Source organism: Saimiri boliviensis, chromosome 10 (assembly GCF_048565385.1).
Source record: "Saimiri boliviensis isolate mSaiBol1 chromosome 10, mSaiBol1.pri, whole genome shotgun sequence".
Taxonomy (NCBI): domain Eukaryota; kingdom Metazoa; phylum Chordata; class Mammalia; order Primates; family Cebidae; genus Saimiri; species Saimiri boliviensis.
In genome coordinates, this window is record NC_133458.1 from 98,082,555 (window position 1) to 98,106,044 (window position 23,490).

The window sequence follows — 23,490 nt, forward strand, 5'->3', positions numbered from 1 at the left end:
TATGGGTGAGATGGTGGAGTGTTCCCTCTGGCTGGGGATCTCCATCCTCCCCTCCAGTGTTAGGTCAAGGGGTGGTGGGAAAGACTGAATAAAAGAAGTTTATATGTCTTAAGCTGTGCCTGTATTTACTGTCATTAAATACAACCAGCAGTAAAAGAACAAAAATCGTGTGTTCTACAGTTGGGTCTGTAGAATATGTCTGATATACCAGATGACCTGAATGATCATCCGTGGCCTTCCCAAACACATGCCCTCTAAAAGTAATTTCTGTTTGTGAATTTCTTAAGGCACTTAAGAAATACCCTATGGTGCCTATGTCATAGCTATCTGCAAAACAATGCTCCAACCCAGACTGCTGACTCCTTGAGAGCAGGGAAAATATCTCATTTATCATTTTGAACACTCCTTGCATGTGGTGCAATGCCTAACAAATAACATATGCTCAATAAATTTTTTATTAATGAAAAAGAAGAGAATGGAATAAGCATGAGGCAGATGGGACTGAAAAGGTGTGTTGATAAGTAGATTTCCCTCCACACATTTTCTAATTTTGACTTTCACAACATGGAATAAAAATTAAAAAGAAAATAATAAACACATTAATTACATATTTTATTTAATAGTAAGGTATGATATGTCAAAATATTTATATTCCCTATGAAGGCGGCCAATTATGGATGGCTTTCTATGGAACAAATCTCCCAGAGAAGGAACACCTGCTCTTCAGGCAACTTTGATATGGTCTGTAAATGAGGCTGGTCCCCTTTTTCACTCTACATTCTCTCTTTCATTATATTTGGTTTTATGTATTTGTTTTCAATATAAACTGAAATTGAGTAAGCATCTGCAAGACTACAAAGTATATGAAAATGAGGACCCTGAAGACAAACTGTTAAAAGGCCACTCTGTGTGTAACTGAGATGCATGGCTTTTTGAAGGCCACAAAAAGTAGTTAAATCCACCCACTCTTTTAAGAGTGACTGATAAATTGAAATGGAAACTCTTTTGCCAATTCTTGGAATAATTCAGGAACATATTTAAGTGCTTGCCCCTCAACCCAAGACTTTCTATATCTCACATAGTAAAGCTGTGAGGACTTTAAATCCTGAAGTGCAAATACACAGTATATGAATTCACAGAAACGTATTTACTCTATGAAAGCAAATAATCATGTTTCAGCAACTTCATTTAGAAAAATGGGAAATTTACTGTATGGTACCACGCTGCTCCCACAGGTACATCCAGATGCTGGATGTAGACCTTAAAACCATGTGATTTAAAGTTAAATGGGTCTAGAAGAAGATTAAAGTTCAAGTTAACATGAATTGATTCTAAAAATGTGTTTATTCATCATAATGTTTATTTCTGGATCACAAATGGAGTGTCAATGAGGCAGCCCTCATCAGAATTTGTCACTGGGCTTAAAAAACATTTTAAACGCATTTCTCTTCCATTTTTCTTGGATTTGATTTTTTTTACAGCCTGATTCAACTATCTTCTAAACTCAAAAAAGTAAGCTGACTTGGCTGAAGAGAGAGCTGGAATTCAAAAACCAGATTTTCAGGTCCTAGTAACTCTATATCATAGCTGCCTCTGCTTGGAGTCAACTTTCTACAAAAACAGCAAAGTGAATCAGCACACACCTGACAAATTATAAACTCTAAATAAAAAACAAAATGAAAAAATATGTGTAGAGAAATCAAAATCAATTTCAAATGTCCTGTAAGATTTCTATTGGGCATATGAATGGGTCCTGGTTTTGTTTTTTAATAATAAGAAAACACTAAGAAAAAACATAATTTTAGAGCTACCTGTTAGGCTTTAACCAGGTATGTATTTCATTGTCCTAGCTCACAAATACATACTTGACAGCTATTTTAAAGGGCTATTTTCAATGTATGCCTGCTTTATCCTTGCCCTAAACAATAGAGCATATTATAATAGGATTATGTTAAATTAATTTTCACTACAAATAATATCCACGCTACAGCACTGCTAAGACAAAATCATCTCATTATGTATTATTCCAGCACAGAAAAATAAAAGAGACAGACACATAGATAAACCAGATGATTAATTGATAGATAGATAGACAGACAGATAGAGAGAGATGACATTTGTGGGAATGTAACTTCTTAAAACCTTGCCTAGGCCATTATCTCCTAAAATTTACCCATTTGATCCAAACACACAGAATAAAAACTGTACAAAGAATGGTTAGGTTAGTGCAAAAGTAATTGCAGTCGTTACCATTACTTTCAATGGCAAAAACCATATTTACTTTTGCAGTAACCTAATAGTTCTCAGGTCCAACCCTTTCCCTCTTTGTCTGTCCTTTAGCTCCATTGTATCTGTGCTACCACTGAAAATAACAATGATGTTAAACTCTTCCTTTTTACCATTGTTGCTTTCTCTCTTTTTTTATTTAGCACGTTCTTTCCAGCATAAATTATGTGAACAACTGTCTCTGTTCTGTCCTACATTGCCCAAGGTATCTTACTGCTATAATGCTCTGTTTTAAGAATGTAATGCATCAACACAAAGGAAATGATTAAAACACTAAACTCTCTAAATGCCCCCAGGGCCTGGCCCACTTCTAGCAGACAAGTAAAAGTCAGGCATCATTAACTCCTACAACTCCTCTGATGGTAAGTCAACCTCCCTGATTCACAGAGGTGCAGGAGAGGGTAGAGTTAAGCACACTTGTCTGCACGAAAGAGTTTTGTTTCTGATCAGTCTTTGAATCTGTGAAGTCAGGAAGATGTCGAGGACCATAAAAAAAGTCCTTCAGATCAACTAAGTGAGGCTTGAATTTTAGACCTGAAACATTCCGACTACTCTTAGTTCAGGAAAAGCAGAAAAGATTCCAAATGAGTGGAAGAAACAAACAAATATTTTCTCATGCTTTCACTATGACTCCAGGGCACAGAATAAAAATAGCATATATTGTAGAGGGATAATACTTATGAAATGTAGATGTCCTCACTTGGAAAGCAGAGTGCCCTTTGGTGGAGAATGCTAAGAAAATGTGCAAAGTGGGGAAGCTTGAATACTTGCTGAATATTGTATTTTAATAGCTTTTTTTAAACATGTGGGTGTCTAGACAAGAAATGGCATTCCCAATGTAGCTACTGTTAGGTTCTGCCTTTGGAACATATTTACTTCAAAGGTAGTTATTTTGAATAATTTTTATAATGTTAACACAGGTTCTTTTGGCAAATGTATTGTTACTTGTATTTCTCCAGTCCCTTGCATAGAATCTGACAAAATATCATTTTTCTAGGAGAAAATGTTTATTTCATGATTACTAAGTTTTATTTTAAACATTTTGAACGTAGGTATTAAGGAAAAAAGAAAAATCACACTTTCCCCAGTAGTTATGAAATTTTAATTCCCTCTGTCAAACCAGACTCCTTTAAAAATACAATGGTACATTATTAGTGTCTAGAAGACAGAGTGAAACAATGAAAGCTTATGTAGCAATAATTGCAAGAAAAAAGTTGTTTAAAAAGATTAATTTTATTATTAACAAAGAGTCCATAATATACTTTCATTTGACATTTCTACTATGTAGTTATTTGGTAAGAGATTGGGATCTAACCACCTATATAAAAAACATGAATTGATGTTAGAAGTTCCCCTTAGTATAACACAATTTAGTTTATTTAAACCCATCAATTTCACATATTATATATAATATATATGTATAGGTGATTTGTGATATATGTAATATAGTATATCATATATGATATATATTAATATATCTTATATATATGTCATATATGTATATCAAATATATCATCTATATTACCTATATCATATATATGATGCATATATCATGTTTCAAATATATCTATGTGTATACATATGTGTGTATACAATTTCAGTTGCTATTTTGATACTATAAACATGAATTTCAAGACATGAAAATCTACAAGAGTACCATGGTAGTCACATGCCATCTTGTTCCTTTATAATTCACCATAATTCATCATTATATACCCTCCTTGAAAAGCATAAGGACATTCAATGAACCTAAAAGTATATAAAAAATGCATTGATTTGAAATGTATGTTTATAAGCAAAAGAGCTAACTCTTCTGATTTGCTATGACTCAGATGCAATACTAGAACCATGAGTAAGTAATAGGCTTTGTGCTTCCATGCTCCCAAGAGCAGAAGTCCATAGCAAAAAAGGAACAAGGAGCTTTTTCTGGTTAATCCTGTTTGGCCACTTCTCACTCACATTTAATGGATTATTTAATAGATTTCCCCCAAATACATTAAAAAACTCAATTATGTTGGGTTTAAGCATCACTGAATTGACAATAACTCTTGTTGTTGGGTCAACCTACAGCACAGCTTCCAAAATTAAGCAGAAAATGACAGTGAAGTATCTAAATCAAAATGTTTAATCGAAAATACCTTTTAGAGTTTAATTAGTGAAGTTTTAACCAGATGCATGAGAATAACAGACACCTAAAACTATTATTACAATTCTCTCCTCCATTTATTGGCTTTTTGTTGTTTTCCTTGGACAGAGACATTGGAGTGCAGAGTTTATATACTTGCCAAACTACTTGAGAAAATAAGGTTGTAAATGCTTTAGAAAACACGTTAAATCACAGCATTTCTTTACTATTAATGTTCCACATGACATAAATATGTTAAGTCAATAGGTCATAGGCGTTTTCATAGACAAATGGCTAAAGGAAATGGGATATTAGTCAGAACTTACGATGACTTAATTGGGACCCAAAGTACTCCAGATGTTTGGTCCCTCTATACTCATGAAAAATAACCTACAAGGATGTTGAATTCTCACTTTGAAAGCAATTCCTTTATTAAACACAATGCTACTTTCTGTCAATACATACAAGGCTGCAATGGGATACCTTCCCAGAGCTAAGAAATATTATCCTCTGAGATAGAAACAAGTTTAAAACTCAAAGGACAGGATTAGCTATATGTAGAAACTGACTCAAATTAGCAGATTTTGACGTCAGTGGCATGACCAATAGTGAAGTATATTACAAATAATTCATTACTAAAAACAGTTAACACTGAAGTTATAAAGGTTTAATTTTTAAGGTAAGTGGAAGAGATTCAAAGTTATTGTTATGGTGATACTGTCTTGGGTGTGAGAGAAAAGGATGGGGTAACAGCTTGTCTTCCCAGTTCACATTCCTTGGCCTATATTACACATCACATGATCTGGGCACACCTTCAGAGTGGTATAGAGCCAGTAAAAATCTGGTAGTCTAAAGTGAACAAAAATAATGAGAAATAAGTCAAGAACACCTACCTTAAAGACAATGAAGTCTCATCAAGATTAAAGCCCAGAAAAGCAATCAAGAATGACTGAAAGTGAACAAGAATAATAATCTCCTCCAAGATACTAACACATTTGATGGCTGAATTAATATGTGTCAGGAAAACAGACAAGAAAAGGGGTGCCATAAAGAGGTGCCTCTTGCACTGTCAGGATATAGGACATGCAAGATGACCCATATCCACTCTTCTTGGCAGGTCCGTCCCAATGATAGAAACAGATTTCAAGATATTCTACCTTAAGATCACAATTCATCAACTAAGTCCCCTTATATGTTCAATTCACCAAGCAACCTTCTGATACAATTTGACTTCTGATGCAAGTAGCTTTTCCTTCAGGAAGAAGAAGCCACCAACTGGCCAGTTGACAAGAGCATTTCAGGGTATGTGGGGTATGTATTTCACATTGTACATCAGTAAACTGTCAGTCAAAACTATGCATTGGTCAAAAGAATTCCTTTCAGTGTCAACAAATATTCTCCAGCATAATCGACTCTTCCTTTACTGTCAATATGGAATTCTTTGTTCTGCCATTGTGTAGAGTTAATCTGCTGCATAATCGGCAAGCCTCTCTTTCTAATCATCACATACCCTCTAAACTCCCAGATGAACGAATTTTGTGTTTCCCAAATGAGACCATTCTTATATAAAGAACAAAATGATGAATGGCAAAATAGATTTCACTAAAAAGTCCTATGTCAGGAATTCTCAAAACACCAAACCTCTTCTATTACTCAATTGTCTTTTGCGTAGTTACACAACATAAACTAGGCTAGAAGTTTAAACAAAAATGGTCACTAAGGCCACCATCCTCTAAGAATGACAAATCCATTAGAATTTGGTCAAAAATCATATCAACAGTTCCCTAGAAACAAATGGCTCTTTCAGAAATTGGGAAAAATAGTAAAGAATACAAAATTCTCCATAACATCTTCTACATATAGGGTATACGATTAATTCAACTATGAGTGTGCTGAAGACGAGTAAGTGTGTTCAAGTGTTGCTATGGCTCTGCATGGACTAATGCACAGCCAGTGTCAACTACAAGTGATAAAACAAAACCCTGCGGGAAGAAATAGCAGAGATTGGAAAACTAAGGTGATAAAATGAAATAGCAACTAGAAGGAAGTTTTAATGTGTCTAAAATAGGGCGGTTCTTTATTCTGGCATATAAAGACAATCTAAAACTATTGTCCTAAGTAGTATGGGGACATTTTTTTGGAAGAAAGAATAATATGAGTGTGATCCCTTGAGATGAGAAAACTGGAACACAGGTGTTGACGCCAATAAGAAAACTGATGATGGCCTCAGGGTCTGTATAACCAGTGAACGCACACCTCCTGATTAATGGCCATGTGACAAAGCATTTATTGTTTCTCAAATCTCTGGAAATGAACCTAAGACAGAAACAATGTCTAATAAAGACATACACGTGTCTCCATCCTACCCACAGCCTGCTATTTGACTGTTTTCTCCCCAGATCTGCAGAGCAGGGTACACCTCCACTTATGTACAGGTCCTATCTATCTTTCACTACCAGCTTCATCACAGAGCAGGTCATGATGCCTCACCTATAGGCAACTAACAAACATTTTTCAAAATGTCAACATGATGAACCTTAAGTACAACTCAAGTGTAAAGTTGTATCCTTCTGCTGTTTTTATTAATGGCTTGGCAAATCAATTCAAACAGAACAAAAGAATCGCAAAAGCTCAGAGTCATCCACTCCAAATTTATTTTTGTACTCATTCCAAACTAACTTGTTAGGAATCATCTATTTTTTAAAAATTAAAAAAAAAAAAAAACAGGAAAAACACATATATTTCTTCAGGTGACCTCTGTGAGCCATGTAGCAAGTCAAGATCATGAGACAACAGACTTGTGAAGAATTATATACTTTAGATATAATTAAAGGCAAATTCCTATAATGTACACAACAACCCTTTTGATCAGTTAGTTGTTCTATGCAAACTAATAAGAATGCTGGCTACATTGCTTCCTCCATTTTTTTTCTGTACTGAGGTACTAAAGGGGAGAACATGAGTATCTTGAGAAATATTCAGAAAAAATGGCTGTAAGAAATACAATTTCCTCACTGAGAGAACAAACTGACAAAGCTGTGTCCTGACAGCGACAGTGAAATGTGGAGCTAAGAAATTATTATGTGGATGTAATATACATACCCCCTCATACAAGCTTTATTTTATCTTAATATGGTTTTAAATTTTGCTTTTAATTTTCAGATCCCTAATGATGTCAAGGATCTTTTAATGTGCTTATTTGCTAGTTGTATATCTTCTCTAGTGAAATGTTTATACAAATTTTTTGTATGTTTTTAATTGGATTGTTTGTTTTCTTATTATTTAATATTGAGTATTTGTATTTAATGGTTATTGGTTATTTAACAGGATATTTTGCAAATATCCTCCCAGACTGTGAATTGCCTTTTTATTCTAATAGAAGCTTTCGAAGAAAAGAAGTTTTAATTTTGATAAAGCATAATTTATCAATTTGTTTTTTATGATTTGTACTTTTGGGGTCATGCCTAATAAATCTTTGCTTAACCCAAGATCAAAAAGAGTTTCTCTTATATTTTCTTAACTACAAATTGATAATTTTACATTTTCATATATGTTTATAGTAAATTTTGAGATGCTTGTATATTATGTATAGTTAGAAATTCATTATTTTGCATACAGATATTCAAGCATTCCATCATCATTTGTTGATGACTATCATTTTCCCTTGGAATTTTCTTTGCCCTTTATCAAAAATAAACTGTCTATACACATGTAGATCTAGTTTTGGACTAGTTTGTCTGTGTTGATGTTAATACCATACTGCCTTAATTACTGTAGCTTTATAATAAGTCTTGTAATCAAAGCTTCTGTGCGTCCTCCAGCTTTTTCCTTTTTAAAAATACTTTGTCTATTCTGGATGCTTTGCATTTCCACATGAATTTTAGAATCAGCTTGTCAGTTTCTACCAAAAAGAAGCATTGTATGATTTTAATTGAGATTTTATTGAACCTATAGATCAACATGGGAAGAATTTACATGTTACCTGTCTCTGGAAAATTCCCAAATATTTGGAAATTAAACATTACACTTCTAAGTAACCCTTAGGTCAATGTAGATACTAAGTGGAAATCAGAAAGTATATTGAGCTGAATGTGAATGAAAATGCAGCATATCAAAGTTTGGGTCATGATGCTAAAGCAGTACTTAAGAAAATGTATACCACTAAATTCCTATATTAAAAGAGGAAAAGAAATCTCAAATCAGTAACTGTAACTTTCACCTGAATAAACTAGAAGAATAAGACAAAATAAACACAATAGCAAGCAGAAAAAGGGAAATAATAAAGGTGGATATTAATAAAATAGAGAAAAACAATAGAAAATATTAATGGTGAGGATTAATAAAATGTATTAACCTGTAGCCATACTGATTGGAGAAAAAACAGAGAAAACACAAACTACATATATCAAAAATGAGAGTGATAACAGTATTACACATCCTAAAGATATTAAAAGAATAATAACATAATATAAGCATTCTTTCTCTTTAATTCTATTGTGGTCTGTGAACATATTTGCTTGCCTTGAATCCTTTTGTATTTATTAGAACTAATTTATTCTCCCAGAATATAATCTATCTTTCTAAATAGTCTGTATGCACTTGAAAAGGATGTGTGTTCTTCTATGTTTGGGTGATCTAGGAATGCCAATCATGTCAAGTTGATTGATAGTGTTGCATGAGTCTTTGTTTTCTTGCTGATTTTCATATCTACTGAGTCTTTTAATTATTGAGAAAGAGATATTAATGTCTCCAAATAAACTGTGAATTAAAAATATGTTTGCAGTTTGCTTCAAGTATTTTGGTGCATAAAGAATAATTATATTCTCTTCATAAATGGACAACATTATCATTATAAAATGAACTTCTTTATTACTGAAACTTCTTTATTCCTGTCTTTGTTCTGATATCTACTTTGTCAGATAATAATACAGCTTTCTTTTGATTAGTGTTAAGACTGTATACTGATTTCCAACCTTTTACTTTTGTGCTATTTGTGTCCTTTTTGGATTTTGTTTTTATTTGTGTATGTTTATATGGTATAAGTATAATTTTGTTGCATTAATATATTTCATATTGGTGAAGTCAGAAATTTTATATTGATGATTTTTTATATAAAGACATAATATATTTGAATATTATAATCTCATAATCTCTGCCTTTTAATTAAGGCATTTAAGCCATTTATATTTAAAGTGAAAATGGATTTGCTTTGTTTTAAGTCTATGATCTTCCTATTTGTTTTCTATTTGTCTCACCTGTTCTTTGTTCTCTCAATTGTTTTACCTTGTTTTGGGTTATTTTATGGTTCCATTTTATCTGTTGTTGGTGAATCAGCTACGTATCTTTGTTATTTTCATGATTGCTTTAGAGTTCATAATATATATGCTCTTAATTTATCTCTATCTACCTTCAAATGATTTTATAACACCTCATGCGTAATACTGAACCTTATAATAGGTATCCCATTTCTCCCCTACTAGACTTCATGCTACTGTAGTCATAACATTTTATTTTTGTATATGTTATAAGTTAAAAAGTACATTTATATTATTTTGTTCACCTGGTCAATTGTCATGAGATAAATAAGAAAAATCATATATATTTATCCATATAGTTGTCATTTTTAATGCTCTTCATTCTTTTGTAAAGATCCATATTTCATATGGCATAATTATCCTTCTGTCTTTCCTTAAAATTTCTTGCATGGTAGGTCTACTGGTGATGAATTCATTCAGTTTTTGTATATCTGATGAAAACATCTTAATTACATTTTGGTTTCTGAAAAATATTTTTGCTAGGCACAGAATTCTTTGTTGAATTTTTTTCCTTTCGTTAATTAAAAAATTTAGCTCTGCTGTCTTCTCATTTGCATCATTCTTCCCAAGAAATCTACTATCATCTTTATGTTTGTTTATCTGTACATATGTGTAATTTTTCTCTGGCAGTTTTTAAATTTGTCTCTTCATCACTGGCTTTGAACAATCAGATTATAGTATGCTTTTGTTTAATTTTCCTTATATTCCCTGTGCTTGAGATGTATTGAGCTTCTTGAATCTGCAGATTTACAGTTTTCATCATCTGGCAAAATTACAGACAGTGGTTTTTCAAATATTTTTCCTTCTGGCTCTCTCTCTCCTCTACCTGGGGATTCCAAGTACACATTTATCAAGCTACTTGAAGGTATCCTACAATTCTGTTTTTATACTTTTTTTTCTGTTTCTTTTTGGGTAGTTTCTATTGCTATCATTTTGCTACTGTTTTCCACTCCAAAATCTAATTCCATTCAGCGTATTTACCATTCATCTCATCTAATGTTATTTTGTTAATACCATTGATTGCATTTTTCATATCAGATATTGCAGTTTTCATATTTAGAAGTTTGATTTTAGACTTTTTAAAATAAATCTTCCATGTCTCTACTTAACTTCTGAACATATGGGCTACATTTATAAGAACTGCTTTTATGTGTTTGTCTGCTAATTCTAACATCTGTTTCAGTTCTGGGTTGGTTTCAATTGGTTGGGCTTTTTCTTTATTGTGGGTAGTGTTTTCTTGCTGCTTTGCATGCCTGGTAATTTTTTATTGGATACCAAACATTGTGAATTTTACCTTGTTGGGTGCTGGATATTTTTGTACTCCTATGTATATCCTTGAGCTTTATTCTGGGATGTAGTTAAATTACTTGGAAACACTTTGATCCCCTTTATGTCTTGCTTTTAAGATTGTTAGATAGAACCAGAGTAGCATATAGGCTACAGCCAATTATTCCCCCTGACTAAAGTAAGATAAATATGAGTCTTTTACCTAATTTTCTTTAAATAATGAGATATTTAACGCTGGCTAGTGGCAGCAGGCACTTTTCCTGGTCTTGTGTGAATATCAGGACTATTCCCTCTAATCCTCTGGGATGGTTCTGTTCTGGCCTCAAGTAGTTTCCTCATTGCATGGGTTGCTCGGTGTAGTAGTTTCCCTTTACCTACAGGATATTTTCTAAGACTCCCAGTAGATACCTGAAACCTCAGACAGTACTGAGCTCTATATGTATTACACACATATTTCTTTTTTCTTCTTTACAATTTCATTGATAGAAGATTTCATTCTTAGCATAAATCTTTAGCAGCCTCAGCATAATTTTTTTTTCTTTCCTTATTTAGTCAAGAACTTTAATCTTTTTACTTAAAAGAAATACTTTGTGACAGCTCGTTGGCATATCTAAATTGCCAACGTCTCCATACTTACACTTTGGAGCCATTGCTAAGTAACATAAAGGTTACTTAATTGCAAGCACTGTGATACTTCAATAGTCAATCTGTTAAATGAGACAGCTATTAAGTAACAGGCAGGTGCAAGTACAGCCAGTACAGTGTGGATAATGCTGGACAAAGAGATGATTCCCGTTCTAGGTGGGATAGAGCCGTGATATGGTTTGGCTGTGTCCCCACCCAAATCTCATATCGAATCATAACTCCCATAACCCCCACATGTCATGGGAGGGACCCAGTGGGAGATAATTGAATTATGGGGGTGAGATTTTCTCATGATAGTAAATAAATCTCATGAGATCTGATGATTTTATAAAGGGCAGTTCCCCTGCACACACTCTCTTATCTGCTGCCATGTAAGACGTTCCTTTGCCCCTTCTTTGGCCTCCACCATGAATGTGAGGCCTCTTCAACCATGTGGAACTGTGAGTCCATTAAACTTCTCTTTCCTTTATAAATTACCCAGTTTTAGCTATGTCTTTATTAGCAGCATGAGAACGAACGAATACAAGCAGAATGGCATGAGATTTCATCACATTCTCAGAATGGTGTGCAACTTAAAACTTATAGTTTATTTCTGGAATTATCCACTTAATATTTTCAGACCACAGTTGGCTATGGGTAATTGAAACAACAGAGAGTGAAACTGCTAATAAGAAAATACTCCTGTACTCCTATACTCTTCAGATCTCTGGAGTTTGTCTCTCTGTAACCCTCTTCTTTCCACTGTTTTATTCCATTAACTACAGCCATCTTGGTATTCCTAGATTTTTATCCAACTTCTTAACTCAGAAAGTCACTGAGATGTGCCTATGTCACTCCTCTCTATGCTGCCTGGAAATCCTTTCAAGGCAGTAAGCTGAGGCAATTGTAGGGCTCACTTCATTTATTCCATGTCTCGCAACGATCACTGTTCTCCATTTCCTGATGTCTGTCTGGTATCTTAAAAAGTACTCTTTCACATATGTTGTCTGGGATTTTGGGCTGTTTCAGGTGGCGGGGCGGGGGGGTGGTAAATCCAATTCTCGTTACTTCTCTTTGCAAAAGCAGACATTCATAGACTGTCTTTTGCCTACCCTTTCCACTCTTCACAACTCATGTTTCAGTTTCATCAGACCATTGATAAACATTCCAGTTCCCAGAATATTCAATAAAAGAGAAACTCCTGCTGAATTTCCTCCATAAGACTTGGCTAATGATCACACAGGGCCTAATCATAATCAGTTGTTTGAGAGGCACAAAAGATAGCTCTCTTATTTCTCTGTTAATGCAGTCAAGTAGAGTTAAGGGCAAGTATGTATTTCTGGGTAACTATAAAAAATTATGGCAAGTCCATGACGCTATGCTATTATAAACATGGCTAAAAATGCACGGAACTGAATGCATTTTTGTATGGCACCCTACAAGTCTTCCAACGTCAATGGAAAAGCTTAAGCATGATTAGAATCTTGGCTCAGTGACCTAGACCTTTTTATGTCAATATATTTCTCCCTAGGGATAAGTAAGGTACTTTCAAAGGACATCCATTCTCTGAAGTCTGCCAGAAAATTACTGCTGCAAGGTACTAAACAGTACTTCAGTAGGCTTACAGAAATAATGTACAGCTGCAATGTGTTCATTAGGCCAGGATGTAATTTACCCTTTCAGCACACACTACTTCCCCCTGTGCATGCCCTGGTTCATGAGAGTTTCGGAATAACCAACTGTGATCCAGTTTCCACTGGGTTTATCTCTGAATGTTCACACTGGGCATGAATTGTACCCAGATACTCCCTCTCAAATATTAAAGAGAACTAGTTACCAGTGGTTTCCAGGGATTGGTCTGGGGGTAGTGGCATTACAAATTATTAAATTGACTCCCCTTCATTATCAGACATAATAGGATCCAAAAAGAAATGTTCAAAATTTATCTAGTTGTTTCTATATAGTTTTAAAAGCAATCAATATATCTACTGATCTACATATTCCCTTTTCAAATTTTTCTGAAGTAGAGAGCTTTAATGACAAAAAAGGAAAGGGTAGGTGGGACTCATAAATGGTTTCCCACTTCCTGCCACCAAGAATTTGTTTTAGTCCTGTTAAAGGTTTTGGACTAAAATAGTGCAAGTCACTGAAGCTCAATGCTCTCAGCTCTGTTGATACCAAAGCAGTGATGATATTATATTAGTTCATCAATAAATGCAAAATGTAAAGTTGTTCATGATTATGTTTGTGTGCAAACTTGCAAGTACACAGACACACCAGGACCTACTTGAGGCAGTAGAAGAACAGGCTATGGAGGGAAACAGAGACAGACATTAAAAAATGTCTCTTTAATTTATTGCAGTCTGCTTACTGCCTCATGAGATCAAGAATCCTGCTCATTAAACAATCAAACTTAACTTATTTGCAAAATAGAACATAAAATCTATTTTATCACTTTCCCCCCAAAAAACCTGTTTAATTCTTTTCAATACTTTGGGAATGATTCTGTTAAAAAGGGCACAGATAAAGGCGGCTGTATGAAGGTGATAAAATGTAATCCACAACGCCCACATGACATCATTAGAGCAGATGTTTGTACCATAATATATAAATGCAACAAGATTCAAAATCTCGTATGAAAAATTTTGGACTTGATTTTGGGCTTTCATGCTATAGAAATTTAACAGGAAGCTGTGGACCAATAGTTGGATACAGGATGGAGAAATTGTCTGGGTTCTGGGTTTGAAGTTGACATCATTACTTCACTGCACATTTTCTGGCTTTGGTGGCCTTAACTTGGTATTGATGGCTGGCAAAGAGCCTCTGGTATTTAAACAAACCTTACCTATAATAAAGTCTGGCTCAGAGACTGCCATTTTGAATTCTACTTTATTCTGTGTTATTTACTTCTTAGTCACAATTATTCAAGAAGGATACACTCATTAGGTAAGTGATTTCCATTTGCATAGGCACGCTGGTTAAAAAAATTGCAGGTATGTGTTCCCCAGGGTGTTATGTGGTAAGGCACCTGAGTTAATTATTTGCATTGTCTTTTTGGAAAAAGTTTAAGAACTGTTTTCACGCATGTAAGCAAAGACATCATGTCATAATGGCTTAGGGCTGAAAGTTAAGGCGGCTGCTTCCTTTATAATAGATGTGCAAAGACTTACTTTCCAATTTCTTCTTACTCTTCCACCTGGTTACCCAGCATTTGTTCTTCAAAGGTATTCTAATCAAACTATCCAAAGAATTTAGCATCAAATATGATGTCTCCAGGAGGTATGATTTAGAGAGTCTGGGATTCAATCAAAAATCACTCCATGGAAACTTTCCATTTTAGCGTAATATCATGTCTGTGTATGAGGAAATAACCAGTCACGAGTCTGTGTGATAGCTGAAACAATGACGTTTACGTAAAAGGCCAGGGCAGGTTTCTGAATCTTATAGTTTAAAGTGTGAAAGGTAATATAATTTGAACTTTCAGGTTTTAGAAAGTGGAATGTTGTTTATTCTTGCGTTTTGCACTGTCATTGCCTTTAGGATTTGTTCTTGCTGGCAAAACTGTATTCTACAATCATATATGCTGCCTCCCAACAATAGTACTATACAGATTCCTGCTTTTGTTTTTGTTTTAAGCAAAAATAAGAACCAGTTCAAAGTTAAAAAAAAAAACATGAAGACATAAAACATGGAACATTTCTTATTTATGCTGCATGATAGACCCATTCAAAGACTTATAAATACATTGGCAGTATACGATACTCCATTCTGGCTGTCTGACCAGCAAGGCCAAAATCAACTTTTTATGAAGATTTTAAGATGAAAAATGACAAGTAGAAAAAGAAAGAGTATAGAAAACATTTGTGATGGAGAAAGTATGGTGAAGGAGAAGAGATACAACAATAATTTATAATATTAATAAAAGAATAATAGTACCCTTTAAATATAGTGAAAGTTTTTTTTTTCCAGGATATAAGAGTGTATTCACAACCACTAGTTAAATTTTGGGTATGATTCTAACAAACTTGCATTAAATTGCACATTTTATGGAAAAATGTAATGAGAATAATATTCTTACCATCTGTTTTCTTTGAATCATTTCCGCTGTTAGAGTGATCCTTCTTGTCTGTCTGATTTTTACCATCTTTCAAGTCACCTGAAAGTAATAAACATGACAAACAGTATATGTATACAGCTGAGGGGGGTGTTGTAAACATCTTCAAACCTGTCAAGTTTAAAAAAAAAGTGCAGCATAATTTCATAGTCATGAGGGTCTATGTGTCTGAGTGTAAATATCTTTTGTAATCACATGTTAGGTCCTGGAAATTGGATTGTGATACAGAAATTGAGGCTGAAAGTTCTTGTTAAACAGAGTTGTAGTTAAGTCATGCGTTTATCTTCTAAGAGAAGCAGTTAAGATTCACTGTTAGGCTGTAGAGTGAGGAGAAACTGGAGCTAACTGTAAGTTCTACCAATTAATAGCTATTTAACGTCTCTGTGTTTCAGTTTTCTCGTCTGCAAAACGGATATATTAATACCTACCTTACAGGCATATTGGATAAATTAGAAGGCATATCACTCAATACAGTTGCTATTATGCTAAAACAGAGCTATAAATGGTATTTTAATAAATGAGCTTGTCAAAACGTAATTTGTAAAAGTTGTAAAATATTACCCTTAGAAAGAACATGTGTCAAATATGTATTTAACCCACTTACAAGAGAATAGTAAGAAGGTTCGAAAGTACTGGAGCTGGCTATTTACAGATATTTCTGAAACATGTTTGCTAGGTTAATGACAAAACTGGTTATATCCTACAGGGCAATAAAACCATAACCTTTGTGGTTATCTTCTCTCTCAGTCAAAAATCTATAAATTAGCATATAACTTCACAGGACCTAGGCGTGAATCAAATAGTAAATAAAGTTAAACATAGTCATGTTCTTCAAGGGTAGAAGTTAGCAAATTAAGGCCCCTGGATCAATCAAGGCCTGCCACCAATTATGGCAAATAAAATTTTCCTGAAACAGGCTACACTTATTCATTTACATATTGTCCATGGCCGCTCTCATGCTGCAACAGTTGAATTCAACAGTTGCAAAGAGACAGGCAAAGCCAGAAATATTTTCTACCTGGTTCTTTGTAGTAAAATAGTGCTGCACCCTATCTAAAATAATTTAATAATCCTAGAGCATGTGTGTTCAACAATATTCCAGTATGACATGGAAAGTTCAGGGACCTCTTCCCCCACCCTTATTTTCAAGTGTTGAATATTTTCTTACCAATCTTACCAATGGAAGCTTTCTTTTTAGCCTGCATAAAACCGAGAATATGTTCTCACTCAAATACTGGTACTTACTGAAGCCAAAAAATCCTTATAATAATTGGAGTCCGCTGGGCCTCTAAGGTATGTGTATGAGGGGCAGGGTTTACTCCTTTTTACTTCATTTGTGCCAGGCTGTATGCTAAACGCTTTTTGAGAACTGTTTTGATGCATGCAAGCAAAGACAACATGTCATAATGGCTTAGGGCTGAAAGCTAACCTCTTTAGCTTTCAGCTTCCTTTACATGATGCTTCCTCTATAATAGATGTGCAAAGAGTTATGTTCCAATTTCTTCTTACCCTTCCACCTGGTTACCCAGCATTTGTTCTTCAAAGGTATTCTAACCAAACTATTCAAAGAAGAGTTTAGCATCAAATATGATGTCTCCAGGGAGGTATGATTTAGAGAGTCTGGGATTCTACCAAAAACTGCTCCATGGAAACTTTCATTTTTAGCTTAATATCATGTCTGTGTATAAGGAAATAACTAATTATGAGCCTGTGTGATAGCTGAAACAATGACGTTTATGTAAAAGGCCAGGGCAGGTTTCTCAGTCTTATAGTTCAAAGTGTGAAAGGTAATATAATTTGAACTTTCAGGTTTTAGAAAGAGTAGAATGTACATCATTTTATTAAATCTTATAATAGCCCCCTTATAAAGGTGCTATTACTGAAAGAAGGCAACTTCATCAAAGATTCATTCACTAAATGTCCAATTTGTAAAATCTGATGAATAACCCACTCACCGAATGACTGAGGATGTTTTTCTAGTTTGAGTTTGTCAACATTCCTGCAGCCAGTTGGACAAACACAAGCCATTCCATCTATGTCAAGGGGCATGAACTACCCACTCTCATGTTTCATACCCCAACCCTGCACTCACATTTGTCCCAACTTTGCACCTGGATTTCCCTCTTGCAGCAAAACTGCTAAGCTCTCAACTACAGTATTTGCAACTTCTCTATGGAGCTCAAGTCTTAGATTTCAGACTTCTGTTTACTGTTTCCATTTCTAAATGCCTTTGGCCTATGAATTTATAAAAAAATATGATTATCTAAGGATGATTCAGGACTATTTTGGGCTGTGATATATTTTACAAAATACGTATTTTTAATGGAATTTGACAAATGGTACATCAATCTATAAGTCAATAAACTCTCCAGGTTCCCTCTCATTCTGAACTGATATGGACTGTGATATGGTTTAGTGATGTCTCCAACAAAATCTCATCTTTAATTGTACCTCCCATAACTCCCGTGTGTTGTGGGAGAGACCCAGTGGGAGATAACTGAATCCTGGGAGCAGTTTCCCCCACACTGTTCTTATGGTAGTAATTAAGTCTCATGAGATCTGATGGTTTTATAAGGGGAAACTTCTTTTGCTTGGTTCTCATTCTCTCTTGCCACCATCAAGTAAGAAGTGCCTTTCACCTTCCACCATGATTGTGAAGACTCCCCAGCCAAGTGAAACTGTGAGTCCATTTAACCTCTTTTTCTTTATAAATAACCCAGTCTTGGGTATGTCTTTATCAGCAGTGTGAAAATGGACTAATACAGACTGACAGCAGGGTGCCATGGCTCACACCTGTAATCCCAGCACTTTGGGAGGCTGAGGTGGGTGGATCACCTGAAGTCAGGAGTTCGAGACCAACCTGGCCAAAATGGCAAAACGCTGTTTCTACTAAAAATACAAAAATTAGCCAGACATGGTGGCAGGTGCTTGTAATCTCAGCTACTCAAGAGGCTGAGTGAGGAAAATCACTTGAACCCAAGAGGTGGAGGTTGCAGTGAGCCGAGATGGCACCACTGCACTCCAGCATGGGTGAGAAGAGTGAGGCTCCATTTCAAAAACAAACAAACAAACAACAACTACCAAAACAAAACAAAACAAAACAAACAAACAAAAAAACCAACCAACCAACCAAACAAACAAACAAACAAAAAAACAGACTGGCTGGAAGAATTGAGAGGCAGAGGAGTCTACTCTGGCCAGGGTCCAAACAGGAGGATTTTAAGTGGAAGATATGGTCATCACCTTCTCCACCACCAAAAGAAAAATTCTTCATAAGTCCCATGAAACACTCCAAATACTGGCTTTTCTCTATCTTAAGGATGCCAGAGATAAACTCAAGGATCTTGAGCCCTGTAGTCAAACTAGTTCCTTCTAGTTCCTTCTTCCCTCATTGAATCTCCACACTCCTAAATCATGCTTGTTAAGCCTGCTGGGTTGCTCTGAACAACAGCTGCAGCAACACCAGGATGTCTTCTAGAAGTTGCAGAGATGGTTTCCTTGGCTGGTTGCTAGCCAGCAGCAGCCCATGGTGGCCCCTCTTCTCAGCCAGGGCTGGGGAGGTTGTGGGAGGAAGTAACCTTGACACAGAGCAAAGATCAGAGGATTATGTCACTGCCAATGGGTGCCCAAACTTTGAGCAACCCTCCCTCACCAACATCCTTCAGCTCTAACTTGGAAGATATCCTGGGCACCCCACAAAGAAGGGTGCCAGGACAGTGACACATGCTTGTTTGATGATGTTCCCTGAGTAAAACCCATTAGGTAATTTCCCATGGGTTGTATCTAGAGTAATGGCTGATGTGAGCTGTTACTCAATAAACAGGGGGAAGCAAAAGAGACTTTCTGTGCAGCTATAAATCATTTTAATTAGGCTGCTGTAATACAGTCCTGAACCACCATTAGCCTTTCTTATTATTGCTCTAAATTGATTTCTTTTCCCACCTCTCATCTACTGCTTACTTTTTAAGGGAAATGGTAGACTGTTGCTTATTTCAGGAAATAAGCACAGTTGTGAAATCCAGCCAGCCTCGTTGAAGACTCAGGCTCCTGTTTCGTTTCTTTCAGGCTTTCCCCTAGCCAACTTCAAAATTGAATTATTATTGCCCTCTCTGGGTCTTTGTTTCCTCTGGTAGAATTCATATCCTTCTTGGCGACAATCTCAGGTACAATGTCCTTGGCTGATTTGTGTTCATTGGTCGCTCCCACTGACCAGACCTGGGGTTGGCAAACTGTGGCCCATGGGTCAAACCTGGACCTACTGCCTGGTTTTTTATGAGCTACAAACTAAGAATGGCTTTTACATTTTTAAATGGTTAAAAGAAGACATTTAATGACATATGATATTACATAGAATTCAAATTTTAATTTCTGTAAAGTTTTATTGGAAAACAGACTCACTCATTTGTTGGCATATTATCTGTGGCTGCTTTAAAATGGGAACGTTGAGTAGTTGCAATAGAGATCTTATGTCCTGCAAAGCCTAAAATGTTTACTATCTTGTCCCTTTTAGAAAAAGCACACCAACCCCTAGAATAAGTATATTATAAACTTCTTATAAACAGCAGTTACGTTTGCATATTTCTCTGATTGCCCCTCTCCCTGAAGGCACCAAACCACAGGGAAATTATGATTACAGAACAGAGCACTGGGACTCACGCAGACCAGAGTTTAACCTGAGATCTCTACCTAATGGTTGCTTGACTTTACACAAGTGATTTCATCTCTCTGAGTCTCAACTTTTCCACCCACAACATGGGAATGGGTGTTTCTACCTCACAGAGCTGTTAGAATTTTTACATGATGTAATGTAGGTAGAATCTCAAGTATAATGTCTGACACATGTTAAGCATTGAATAAAATGGTAGTGTTATTGTTATTGCCGCTTTTACAAAGGGAAAGACATTTCTAGCCCACTCTGTTAAAAGAAAAAGCAGGGGAAAGAAACACACTTTGCCTCTCTCACCACTCCTTACATGTTCCTCTTTTGAGAGGAGTCATTATTTATCTAGGAGGTAGGGTTGACCATGCACAGCCTGGCCCAGCCACCCACATCCCAGCCTGTTTTGAGATATGTTTTCTATGAGACACACACATTTTCTGTCACTTTAGAAGCTGCCTGCCAGGGTATTGGGGTGAGGTATGAGTCCTGTACCTGGCTCTACAGTATCTGGCTGGGTAAACTCATTTCAGAGCAAACATGGAAAGAAGCCCATGTGCTCAGCAGATCAACTTGGTGTTTCCCAAGTCAGCTCCAGTTGCAATGGAGCTGATGTCTTGATCATTGACTTCCTGATTATTTTGTTACCCATCTCTCAGTTGGTTCAGACCTCAGTCAGGGTAGCAAGGAGGGGCCTGCACTATCAGTTAAAATATTAACAGGTACATCATAAATTCTTTAAAAATTTTTGCATGAACATATGTTTTTATTGTTTTAGGTTTTTATTTCCATAGATTTTTGGGGAACAGGTGTTGTTTAGTCACATAAGTAAGTTCTTTAGTGGTGATTTGTGAGATTTTGGCATACCCATCACCTGAGCAGTATACACTGAATCCAGTTTGTAGTGTTTTATTGCTCATCCTTCTCCCACCTTTCCCCACAAGTCCCCAAAGTATATTATATCATTCTTATGCCTTCTCATCCTCATAGCTTACACTTATGTGTGAGAACATACAATGTTTGGTTTTCCATTCCTGAGTTACTTCACTTAGAATAATGGTCTCCAATTCTATCCAGATTGTTGCAAATGCCATTATTTCATTCCTTTTTATGGCTGAATAGTATTTCATCATATGTTTTTAGGGAATCAGCAGGAACTGGATAAGCAGAAAAGCCTCGCCCTGTGAGCTGTCCCCATCATTGGGGTTGTTTGCCAGTTTCCATTTATCATGCCATTAACTCCTCAAAAACAGCCCTTCACCAAGCGCAATTCTACTCACCACTCTGTTGCTGTTCTCCTGATGATTTCTCAGCTTTGGAATTTTTCCCATGAGGGTTGTCACTTTTGTTTGCCCGCGTTCCACTGACTTGATTCTTAGCTTCTCCAGACATCTTTTTCTCAGCTTTCCCAGATGCGCCTTCTTCAGCCTGGTTTTTGGCTTCCATTTCCTTTTGCTGCTCCTCTGCAGCCAGGCGAGCCTTTTCTTCTGCTTCCTTCTTGGCCTTCTCCTCTGTATCCATGGCAAGTTGGGAAAGGCACCAAAAAGAGAAAAAGAGGGCTTGCCGTTAGAATGACCTGTTTTAATGCACAAAGAGGATCTAAGGTGTTTACTGAGTGTTTGGGTACATTTCTGCTTAATTCATCAGATTGTCATGTATTTAGGAAACCAATAAAATAGGTTCATGATGATGTCATTCTGAAAATAATGAGTTAGAGGATGGGGCAGGGAGAAAATAATAATAAGGATAATAATTAATAAACCAATGTTGTAATGGCATTATAAATATCATCATTATTAATAGCTTCTATTGAATGTGTTCTCTATTCCAAGTGTTATGCTGTGTCTTTTTTGGGGGGGGTACTTATTTTCATCCTCAAAACAACCTTACAGCAGCTACTATTACTGTGGCTCAATTTGACAAATGTGGAATTTAAGTCTCAGAGACATCACAAAACTTTCCCACCACCTCAGTAAAAACTGCAGCTTCATATGGGTTTGCTTAAGACCTAGAGTTTAAACACAAACAATTGATTACAAAACAAAAAGGGAAAATATCCAACACTAGAGCAGTTGAAGACAAATACACTGAGGACACTGTTTACGAGTTTAAAAGAAGGAAGAGGATAATTGAGCCCTATGAAAAACAAAACAAAACAAAAACACAGTCTTCAAACTATCCACAAGATGACAGGGAACCTTTAGTTTGGCCAGGTACCTGGTCTGTGTCCTCCCTTTTCATGAAATAATACTAGCATTATTTCCAATCTAGCTGATTACACAAGGGCTTGGCTCTGTGCTTAGTCAAAAACACAGCAGAATTGCATAGGTTAAGTATTTATGAAAAGACTGGTTCACTCATCCAACTCATATTTGTTGAGCAGCTAGAGTGTCAAGCACTGTTTAGATACAAGGAATACAGCAGTAAGCTAGTCGATTTATGGAGAAGGGATCACAGTTAAGTAAACAAATGACTAAGATACGTGCAGATTGTAAAAAGTGCTTTGCAGAAAACTAAAACAGAGTAATACGATGGAACACAATCAGCACAGGGGAGGGGACTGCATTAGACAAGGAGGTGGAGAAGGCCTCCTTGACAAAGTGACATTTAACCAAGTCCTAAATTATGACGAGCTGGCCATGCATTAATCTGGAAAAATAGTATTTCAACCAGAAGAGCTAGAAAATGCAAAGGCCATGAGGTAAAAATGAGCTTGGTATGCTCAAAGAACACTGAGCATAGTTAAAGTAAATTTTACAAGGGCTTAGTGACAGATGATGTTCATGACAAGCAGGGTTCCGATTATGCAGGGCTTTGGAGGCAATGAGGTGGACATTGCATTGTCAAGAATAACCTGCACAGGCCGGGCGCGGTGGCTCAAGCCTGTAATCCCAGCACTTTGGGAGGCTGAGGCGGGTGGATCACGAGGTCGAGAGATCGAGACCATCCTGGTCAACATGGTGAAACCCCGTCTCTACTAAAAATACAAAAAAAAACACTAGCTGGGCGTGGTGGCGCGTGCCTGTAATCCCAGCTACTTAGGAGGCTGAGGCAGGAGAATTGCCTGAGCCCAGGAGGCGGA

General features: G+C 36.0%; 1 protein-coding gene across 9 annotated transcripts in view; it reads right to left on the minus strand.

Annotated features, from left to right (window-relative positions):
* PDE1C (phosphodiesterase 1C) overlaps window positions 1-23,490 on the minus strand; it is a 572,342-nt gene that overhangs the window by 54,687 nt on the left and 494,165 nt on the right. For all 9 annotated transcript variants that reach the window (XR_012512203.1, XR_012512204.1, XM_074379661.1 and 6 more), the window contains 2 exons: window positions 21,689-21,919; window positions 15,716-15,793 (listed from right to left, as the gene is read on the minus strand). Coding sequence is in view for 7 of the 9 variants with exons in the window: in XM_074379661.1 (XP_074235762.1) it covers window positions 15,716-15,793; window positions 21,689-21,919 (309 nt within the window). In the remaining 2 variants the exon portion in view is untranslated. The remainder of the gene's footprint in view (window positions 1-15,715; window positions 15,794-21,688; window positions 21,920-23,490) is intronic.